General features: G+C 43.1%; 1 protein-coding gene across 1 annotated transcript; it reads left to right on the top strand.

Annotated features, from left to right (window-relative positions):
- Positions 1-3,453: 3,453 nt before the first annotated feature.
- On the top strand, positions 3,454-11,034 carry LOC311330047 (N-acetyllactosaminide beta-1,3-N-acetylglucosaminyltransferase 3-like). Its single transcript, XM_084462004.1, has 2 exons — positions 3,454-3,540; positions 8,640-11,034. The coding sequence occupies exon 2, from the start codon at positions 8,650-8,652 to the stop codon at positions 9,784-9,786; it is 1,137 nt and encodes a 378-aa protein (XP_084318130.1). The 5' UTR covers positions 3,454-3,540; positions 8,640-8,649; the 3' UTR covers positions 9,787-11,034.
- The last annotated feature ends 272 nt before the right edge of the window (positions 11,035-11,306 follow it).

The raw sequence follows: 11,306 nt of genomic DNA, 5'->3' as shown, positions 1-11,306 counted from the left end.
ATTAACCGCTGCTTCTTCTTCTTTGAATCTGCACGCATAACTTAAAAACAACAACAAAAAAAATATAAAAATATGCCCACTTATCTAAGAAGAAAATAATATATTTCACACAATATATCGAATGTTTATTAATTGTTTTAGGCTACTAATGGACAATGGCTAAATTTCCATACCCAAAAAACAACCTCATGCCTTGGTTTTGGCTCTCACACGCACTGTCAACTGTGGGTTATTACTACTTTACATACAGTACACAGGTGTGTGCCTTTCCAAATAATGTCCAATCAGTTTCATTTACCACCGGTGGACTCCCAACTAATCACTGCCAAAGGTGCCTCAACAAAGTACTGAGTAAAGGGTCTGAATATTTATGTAGGCCTACATGTGATATTTTTTATTTTTAATACATTTGAAAATATTTCTATAAAACCCTTTTCACTTTATCATTATGGGGTATTGTGTGTAGATTGATGAAGAATGATTTCAATTAAATTAATTTAATCAATTTTGAAATAAGGCTACAACATGTGTAAAAAGTGAAGGGGTGTGAGTACTTTCCTTATGCACTGTATCTATTTCCCCTCTGACACTCTCAGGAATACTTTGAAGCACAATTTTTTTAAGATAGAGACTCCATTCATACTCTGAAACATTCACAATGATGAGTGGGGTGTGCTAATTTCATATTAAATCCACATCCATGCGAGGCGTTCTTTCAAACAGTAATACGAGCCTCAAAATGGTCCTGTATGACCAAGCTGCTCTAGTCTGCCCTGAATGAAACCCTTCAATTCAACACAGAGAGGAGGGTTAATGCAGTTCAACACTGGGGGGAGGGGCTGACATAACAGGATGTGCATGCAGGAAGTGGTGTGAGAAAGGGACAATGAAACTGGTGAACGTCCTGTTAATGAAGAGCAGGGGAGTTCAACGTCTGAGACAGTGGGCCTCACTTCACAGAACATGAAGACAACTTCCCCCATCCCCAATATATTTTGTAAGGTATTACATTTAGCTGTAAAATAAAGAGTTGCTGCTGTTTAAATTGTTGCTTCAAACTATTATTAATTGCAAATGCTGCCAATGCAACTGTTAATTGCTAATGCTAAAACTGCTAATAGCTCTGTTAGCTAACCGTATAGGCAAAACTAGCTATGTTAGCTAACACCTCTAGAGGCCTGGTTCTGTCAGAGAGGTGCCACGCCCCCTCCAGGCCTCAACATCACCACCAGTGAGGGAGCTTCACTGGATCAAGTACCTGATAAAGGCCAAACTTGCATCATTCCAGTCTGCCGCTCCCTCCACCTGGAATGCTGTGCAAAACCCTCAAACAGGATAAACTTTCCATTTCCTCCTTTAAGGATGCCATCTCAGACATTCTCACTGATTCCTGCAACTGTTTTTCCTCCAGCCAACATCCTTATTATTTGCTTGTTTGTGTCTTCATGTGCTTTTGTTTGGTTATTATTTTTGTATTTGTGTTGATGTTTGGATGCTATTGTTGATGTATTTTGCGTCTATGATTAGTTGTTATTGTTGATGTATTTTAACCTGTTTTTATCCTCTAGCCCACCTCCCCTGTCCCCTCAAGTGGCTGCTGTCACTACTCAGGCCGCCATTGTAAATAGGAATCTGTTCTTAATTGACTTTCCTGTTGAAATAAAGGTTAAATAAAGCTAACGTTATTGGCAAAACTAGCTAATAGCTCTGTTAGCTAACGTTATAGGCGAAACTACTGGCATTCACTGGCACAGAGCTGCATTTAGTCCCAAGAACTGTGGCGAAATAAAAACGTGTCGGCCTATAGTATTAATGTTGTTGGTAAGTAGCCATGTAATAAATGGGATAAGGTATGGCCAGATGGTCATTATCGAAAAATAAGAGCCCTTCAATGCTTTACAAATCCAAATGTACTGTTGGGCTCTTATTTTTTGATAATGACCAGCTGGCCGTACGCTATCTCTTATTTAACTAGGTGTTCCAAAATGTCCAGAAAACTACAGTATTGGTGCGTTCCAGTTCCCTCCGAAACTGGGACTTTTCTAGTTCCCGAGCAGAAATGTAACGTGGAACCTGTGGCAGTTAAAAGAAAGTAGTTTTCATTTTGCTATTGCTGCTAGCCACATTAAAGCGTGCTCGCAGTCCATACCGCCCATGGTGCTTTCCGCAGGGCTCAAATCAGGTTTTCATTGATGCAATTGGGACTTTCCGTTTCCGTGGGGATTATTGAAGTTCTACTACCACCGCCTCTGCAGGAAAAGCTCACTCCAGTTTCGACGCCTCTGGCTCTGAAACAACTCTGCAGAAAGTGCAAGATCTTGATTGTAGATGGAGTTACAGTATACAGCCACTGATACTCCAACAACATGTGAAATGTATACATTACTAAATGCATGAGATATTGATTCCTATCAAATCAATTTAATGTTAATTTTACTTTTATCCACTTGAGTTTGTCAGGTGCCCCGCTACCAAAGTCCAAAAAATGAATGGAGGTGAATAGGCGGCCATGGAGGAGGCCAATAGGCTCTTCCCCCACACACCCCAGTCCAAACCCTGTGTCTTTAGTGCCCCCACACTGGGAACTGGCTCTGTTTAAAATGTTGTTTCAGTTTGTGTATCCACCCTGTGCTTTGGATCCGCTCCAAATATGGTGGGTTCATCCTTGGCCCATGCTACACACCTCCACTGAGTTTCATGAAAATTGGTCTGATAGTTTTTGCGTAATCCTGCTTACTAACTAACAGAAAGACAGAAAGAATCACACACACCACCGAAAACATTACTCTTCGCTCAGAGCCTTTCGCTCTGGGTGGAGGTAATATCAAGCAACATCCGACTTAAAAAGTTCAGAAGTTGTTTTTTGGAATTTCCTTCAGGCCTACCCACAAACCGTATAGGCTACTGCACCTAAATATAGCCTAGCCAACTCAACCTTGCACAACTGCGAAAGCGGGAAGTAACACGTGATTATTTCAACAATGAAACGACATATTTTGGATTCCGTTTTTAACTGTAAAAAGAATTATACAGAAATGAGAGCTGATTTGCATGCAAAATGCTGATTTGCATTCCCACAGAAAAGCCATTGTGCGACATCAAATACCGGAGCTCTATTAGACATGAGAAATAGGCTAATATTTGTGGGCTCATAGTCCACAAGACCAAATCTCTCAGCCTGACTTCCTTGACAGAGGTTGTCAGATGACTTGACTTGACTTGAGATGACTTTGGCCAGCAACAGGTGCACGAAACATCATTGACGATTAATATAATATGATTTAATACGATAACTGTGTTCTTAATGATAGAAAGTGTTTCCCCCCCCCAATTCGTCTATTTTAGTATGAGTGTGGCTTAATTATTGACTAGAGAGTTGAGTAGCCTATACGCATTGCTGAGTGACGCGCCCAGCAGGCTGGGAACTAACTTCCTTGTAACAGACTACACCCACATGGACGAGCCTATTGTAGGTGCTTGTCTACTTCTCCTTAATGCTCACAGATCTCCACTAACAAGACATGCAGCAGCCGTTTAAAGGTATGTCCAACGCCACTATTTGTATAGGCCTATGTAGCAGGCTACTTTATTGTTACAGCGTGAACTCTAGCCTAGGTAGGCCTACTACTATTCACTGATATGGAATCAAACGGTTAATTTACTAAATAAAGCTTACTACACATATGCCTATAATATATGGAGTCACGAGTTTGATAAATCTATACCGCCCTATAGGAAACGTTTCTATCGCGCATCGACTGCCCAGTTATTTAATTAGTCCAGAACTACGTCTTAAACCAATACACCGTGGAAGTATTATTCCATTTAAGAAATATTGAGGGAAATCGTTCTTATAGCTCTAGTTAAAAAAACACACAACCTCAAGTGATTTTGTGTTTGAACAGCATTCGTAGCCTGTTAAACATGTAGTTTCGATAGGGGACATTTTATAGACTACGCACAGGCTAAAGGTAGCCTACGCATTGACCTACGCTATATGATATAAAATGAAAGTTACTTTACCTATTATGGTGAAATTTAAATCGGAATTTATTATTCAAATAAATTGTCACCCATATCCCCCATACCGCGCTTACGAAAAAGGGACATCAAGTTATTGACTATCAAGGCGTTTGTTTACATGAAAGCTCACAAGCAAGCCATAGAATATGCATATCAGCTCATCTTTCTTCTAAATTAATTTTATTCAATAGACACACTTGCCATAACCCTGATATTCCTAGGTTGTATAGGCCCAACAGACATAGCCTATGAAAAAAATTAGACTTAGTTTGTTCTACAAGTAGCCTGCTGTATTTTACTGTGGGACTTCCAACAGCACCGTCAGAGCGCAGCTGCCTGGCCATGACATAATTCATTGCATGACATCAGCAAGTAATTGCAGAATCTGTCCCAATTTCATCCACTATTTCCCAGGGATCACTTACCCCAATGTAGCCTCCTATTACACCTACATGCTATAGCAAGTATGCTGCCTCACCCAGTCTTTCATTGACTCGTGGTTTATGTTATACCTCAAAAGCTTGATATAGCCTACAGTAAATATATCATGTTGTGCCTGAACCTTCCCCAATGTTTTGGGGTGTGACACACTAGTTTTTTCCACCCATTTTTGCCAGACATGACACCATTTGATTAGTTTCCACCATTTCCACATACATTTACCTCACAGCTACTCTGTGGTGCACTTTAGCTAAACACAGAGACAAGACATTTTTATTAGCTAAACACAGACAAGACAAAGGAAATGCGAGGATCAGCTTAAAACATTACACCTACAGGGCTCTCAAACTGACAGGATAACAGAACAAAGTAAATCTGGGTGCTAAACATAAACTACTTAGGCTACCAAAACTGAAATACATAGAGGGTCTACTTACTAACTGGTTTTTGCTGGAAAATTAGGGGTAGGATCTCTGTGCACCCCCCCCCCCCCATTTCTCTCTGTATAGGGTAGATAGGGAGAGGGGTAGGGTAGATATGGAGAGGGTAGGGTAGATATGGAGAGGGTTAGGGGTAGATATGGAGAGGGGTAGGGTAGATATGGAGAGGGGTAGGGGTAGATATGGAGAGGGTTAGGGGTAGATAGGGAGAGGGTTAGGGGTAGATATGGAGAGGGGTAGGGGTAGATATGGAGAGGGGTGGGGGTAGATATGGAGAGGGGTAGGGTAGATATGGAGAGGGGTAGGGTAGATATGGAGAGGGATAGGCACATTGTGTTGCCTCTGTGTATGAAATGCACTATATAAATAAAGTTTTATTTGAGGGTTTACTTTTATAATGGCACAACAGAGTAATAAGGTGTAATAACTTGCAGCACCACGAGGCACGCAAGTAGGGTGTCACTGCTGTCTGTATGTGGGGTATGTACAGTATGTGGGTGGATGGAAATGTATAATGGAACCATGACTCGAAAAAAAAAAACAACCTTATGGCGTTCATATTCCACCCAAGGTATTTTTGTGCGTGGCTTGCCAGCCGCGCAGCTAGAATAGCAAATGTCCAGTAAATATCAATTTTTCCCCATTGTTGACCGGCAGTTCTATGTTGCTACAAGAGCCTTTACCGTTTTCGGCCACAGGAGGGCAGCAACAGGCTTAGATAGACAGTGGTTCCAGAACCTGCAGTTCTATGCTGCTACCACAAGAGCCTTTACCGTTTTCGGCCACAGGAGGGCAGCAACAGGCTTAGATAGACAGTAGTTCCAGAACCTGCAGTTCTATGCTGCTACCACAAGAGCATTTACCGTTTTCGGCCACAGGAAGACAGCAACAGGCTTAGATAGACTGTGGCCTTGTCCGAAATGACTGCTACCTGCTATATAGCAGGCGAGAAGTAGCATGCTACTTAGTACCTACTTCTCCACGAAAACGATATAGCAGGCGAGAAAATGTAGAATGCTACTCAAGTCAGGTGACGGGAATGCGTGGGTTACGTTGTTACGTACACGACCGCTCCACCGGCTGGCTAACTTAGCTGGTAACGTTGCATTTCCATGGCTACAGGGCTACTAGTTAGCTACGACATCGTGAGTTCTCAATCTAATTTCTACCCCACATATATACACAAAACTGCATTTGTAGCTCCGTGTTGTTATAACTAAGATATCTGACGTAAAAAAAATTTTTTTTTCATTGACAAATTAAGTCAATACTTACATTTAAAAACTCCTTCGCTCTGCCTCGCCTGACAGTCACCAGCGTCGGCCATGACAGCTGTCCTGAAAATTTCATGAACAGTGACATTGCATTCAGAATAGCATGCTCTGAACTATGCTACGTTTTTCGCCGTTTTTTTCCGCCAATATAGCAGGCGAGAATAGCAGGCGAGAGGTAGCAGGCACAGTTTTGAAGTAGCATGCTACTTCCCACCTACTATATAGCAGGTAGCAGGCATTTCGGAGTCTTGCCACCACGCCACGGACCCCACAAATCAGCCCCTGAGAGGGCTAGAGAAACTCGGTCTTCACCGGTGGGGGCAGGTCGGTGGCCCGGAGAGAGGTACACTGTCCACGACCAGCTTTGACCCGAGGGGGTGGATTCTCGCCATCACACCACGTGGGTAGCCCGGAGAGGGCTCCACTGCCCCCGACCCAATATGATGCGAGGGGGCAGAGTCTTGCCACCACGCCACAGACCCCACAACTCAGCCCTCGAGTGGGCTAGAGACACAGGTTCTTCACTGGTGGGGGCAGGTGGGTGGCCCGGAGAGAGGTACATTGTCCATGACCAGCTCTGACCAGAGGGGGCGGAGTCTTGCCATCACGCCACTATCCACGCCAAGGATCCCACAACTCAGCCCCTGAGTGGGCTAGAGACCCATGGTCTTTGCCAGTGGGTGCAAGGAGATTGCCCAGAGGTCACTGTACTGCGCTCAGTCAGCTCTGACCCAAGCGGGCGGAGTCACACCACCACGCCACTATCCATGCCATGAACTCCACAACTCAGCCCCTGAGCGGGCTAGAGACACATGGTTTTCACCAGTGGGTGTATGGAGATTGCCCGGAAGTAACTGCACTACACTCGAACCGCTCTGATGCGAGGGGCGGAGTCTCGCCAACACGCCACGGACCCCACAGCCAATGGGCCTAGGATATAGACAATTAACTACCGGTGGAATGGTGGTGGAGCATCCATCGGGGACCCACTGTAGGTCCGCTAGCCTTGTGTTATATTCTGCCGGAGGTCTGCCAAGTCATCCATCGCGGACCCGCTGTAGGTCCGCTAGCCTTGTGTTATCTGAGTTTATCCCTGACCTTTGTCCAGAAACATAAGTTGAACCAATTGCAGCAAAATAGCTAACGTTACAGTAATCATCAGTGTAACCGCTTTAGCAACTGACCGCTACCATTAATGTTATGGAAGCTGCTGCTAGTTGTTGTGAGCTCATGAGCTAACTGGCTATCTCGCTCTTATTGTGCATGATTAGCATTGGAAGCATTGGAACTGATGTGTCCAGGTGACAAGACCTATCTTGATTTATCAGACATCATTTCATGTCATTTCAATTCAGTTATTCCAGAGGCATGACTAGCTTCCATCCTACCAGTCCTGAACAGAAACAAGCCAGCCACGCACATAAGCCAGGCTGGACCTGGCCTGGTTTCTCTTTCGTTATGAATGTATAGGAGTTATTTATACTTCTGATCGACCACCAGAGGGCAGCAATGACTAAGTCTCTCCACTGCATGATTTCACATTGAGATTGCCTCACAAAAAGTCGGTTTTTGACTGCAGTATCATCCTCAGAAGCATGCACTTGACAAAGACATTCCACAGATTTCACACCCATACAGTCCAGCCATATACTAGGTTTCTACGTGACCTACACCCGAGACGATACCTTGAACACCAAATGTTTGTTTTCTCAAACTAAGGCGCAAGCTGGCACCTCGCCCAAATGCAGTGTTGTTCTTGAATGTCTTGAATAACTTGTCTGGTGTGTCATGTCTGATGTCTGATGTGTTATCTTTTCCAAAATTCTAAGAAATGTATGTGAATGCTGGCAACAAATGCTGACCAACAGTGATGGTAGATAAGAGTCTGGAATGGCAAAGAAAGACAAGAGGTTGTCATCAATATGGTTAGAAATAAAGGAAATACAGTATGTCATAAACTTTCCAAAATATCAGCCGAAAACCCACCAAACATTTGCCTTTCTGACTTTGAACACACGATAACTGAAAGTGTCTCACACCTAATAATAATCAAATCTCAGCGTCAGGTGCGTAAGTGGAGTACTGTAGATACTATGAGGAAACAGAAATACCAGCACACTGTCTTCATTTACTCAACAAAGGAAGGAGGAAGGTTATGGACTGAAAAAGCTTGTATTATTACTGTAAACTAGATTTTGTTGAGCAAATGAAGACAGTGTGCGGGTCTTCCTATTTCCCCATCACTTTGAGCACAACACAGAACCCATCACAATTACATATTCCATTATGATGAAAACTTGGCTTGGAAGAGACATCTGACCTTTCATCACCTATTCTCTTTATTCAACATGCTAATTGCTTTAAAATATCACGTTTAACCAAAATTGGTACTGCAGCTCATCTGTGTTTTTTTCCCCTCACAGCTCTCAATTAAATGTGTTGTCTTGTTTTGTCTTTACAGAGAAGCCACAATGAGGAGGCCATCCCGTTACCTTAAACTGACAGCTTTGCTTTTGATTGGAAGTCTGTGCTTGATCATCATTTTCTACAAAGACAACGATCCTCCAGATCAGCTGTCCGACCTCACACAAGAGAGGCAATCGACCTATCACAACAGACCTCAGAGACCAGCCAGTAACCTTTCAGAGGTTCCCACATGGCCACGCTGTCGACGTAATGAGTCTGCCTCCAATGTGTCCGGGTTTGCCTCACTTCCTGGTCACATCCAAGACTTCCTCTTTCATCGTCACTGCCGCCATTTCCCCATGCTGCTAGATGTTCCTGACAAATGTGGGGGGCCTGAAAAATCATCGGATGTCTTTCTACTGCTGGTCATTAAAAGCTCACCTTGGAACTATGATCGCCGGGAGGTCCTACGTAAAACTTGGGCTGAGGAGAGACTGCAGAACGGTGTGTGGGTCCGTAGAATCTTCATATCAGGAACTACAAGCTCAGGATTTGAGAAGTTAAAGCTGAACAAGTTACTGGAGTTGGAGAACCGTGAGAATAATGACATCTTGCAATGGGACTTCACTGACACTTTCTTCAATCTTACGCTGAAGCAGATACTCTTCCTCGAGTGGATGGACAGGAACTGCCCCGGTGCTCGCTTCCTGCTTAATGGTGATGACGATATCTTCGCCAACACAGACAACATGGTGGAATACCTTCAAAGCCTCAGTGACAATGATGGAAGCAAACACCTGTTTGTGGGTCATCTCATACGTTATGTCGGTCCCATCAGAGACGCCTGGAACAAGTACTATGTACCAGTCCAGGTACAAGAGTCAGAGTCCTACCCCCCTTACTGTGGTGGAGGTGGCTTCCTCCTGTCAGGCTACACAGCTATGGTCATATACAACATGTCCCACTCCATTCGCCTGTTGCCAATTGATGACGTTTACATGGGGATGTGCCTGGAAAAGGCTGGTCTTGGTCCTGTGTCCCATTTTGGAGTTCGGACTGCAGGACTCCATATTCCCTCTCAAAAGCTGGACCCCTATAATCCATGCTTTTATAAAGAAGTCCTTTTAGTGCATAGATTCTTAGCACATCAGATTTATACCATGTGGCGGGAAATACATGATCCTAATCTGAAATGTAGTTAAAATAATTCACACCTTTAAAATGAACATGATTACTCAGGTTTCTTTCCAAAAGATTACTCATCTCGTTCATAAATTAAATGTTGATTTATTGTTCTGTAAGCAGATAGTGGGTGAATAAATAGTATTTTTCTATTTTTGATAGCTGTTTATGATTTAATATTCTTTGATAATTTTACAGTGACCTTTTATACGTGGATTGATTTTACAGTGAAATGTCAGATTTGCGGTTGATCAAAACTCTTATTGCACCCTGACAATGCCAAGTCTATATACTATATATAGACTTGAAAATCTAGTTGGCCTGAGTGGACAAGCATTGATTTAGAACTTATCTAACATATTGTTACCAATTTGTACATGTAAATGATACGTCCTATTACTCAGGGTGAAATTTGGTCCTCAATGTACTTTTTTTTTTTTTTAAGATATTTTTTAGGGCTTTTCAGCTTTAATGGGATAGGACAGTTGAGAGAGACAGGGAGGGGAGGACATGCGGCACAGGACCCGAGCCGGAAATCAAACCCGGGTCCGCCGCGCAAAGGACTAGCCTTCATATGGGGCGCGCCTTACCCGGTGAGCTACCGGGGCGCCCCTCCTCAATGTACTTTGACCATTGCTCTTTTCTCTTAATATGCTACCCCTTGGAGGTAAGTTGTCTGATTTTGCCTTAAACCTGGACGGCTATCACTTCAAACACAGTTATTAAGAACCTAGGAGTTGTCATCAACTAGGATCTCTCTTTCGATTCGCATATATATAAAAAAAAAATATATAGAGGCATTTCTCCATCTACGGAATATTGCCAAACTCAGAAATATAATGTCAGTTGAGGATGTTGAAAAGCCAGTCCAGGCTTTTATAACCTCTCCACTAGGGGTGTAACAGTATGCAAAAATCATGGTTCGGCATATACCTTGGTTTTGAAGTCACGGTTTGGTTCATTTTCGGTACAGTAAGGGAAAAATGCACAAAAACATAAAACTTCTAGTCGCTTGTGAACTTTTGTAAACATCAACACAGTCACTAGCCTCTTGCGCCCCCCCTCTCTCATGTTGGGAACAAGATGTCTACTCATTGTTCAGTAGTGATGTTTCTGGCAACACATCAAACGTGATAACTCATTTGACATTTGAACCGGCATCCAACGTGTATATCACTACTGCAAGGGAACAAAAACTATATGGAACAGGTTGTCCCTCCTCCGAGATTGATTTGGGCATAAAAGCCCAAAGTTGGTGGCTGTTTGTCCCCCACAGACAGGCATTGTTGTCAGCGAATGTCCTAACATTGACTAAGTTTCTAACGTTGACTATTCTAAATAGCTATGCTAGTTAGCGAGTAATATTGGTCAACTATGCCCGCTGGGCTAACTTAGCTGGCAAGCTAATATAACGTTAGCTAGCTAGAATGCTAGCTAATAACTTATTTGAAGATTTGTGTCACGAGTTTTGAGTACACTGAGAGGGTACAATGAAAAATAGTGTGAGGCGCAGACTAAACAAATTTCCAATCCACTGTGT

This window comes from Borostomias antarcticus (genome assembly GCF_949987555.1).
Source record: "Borostomias antarcticus genome assembly, chromosome: 3".
NCBI classification, from domain to species: domain Eukaryota; kingdom Metazoa; phylum Chordata; class Actinopteri; order Stomiiformes; family Stomiidae; genus Borostomias; species Borostomias antarcticus.
The sequence above is the reverse complement of the archived record's forward strand: the minus strand, read 5'-3'. Positions and strand labels throughout refer to the sequence as shown.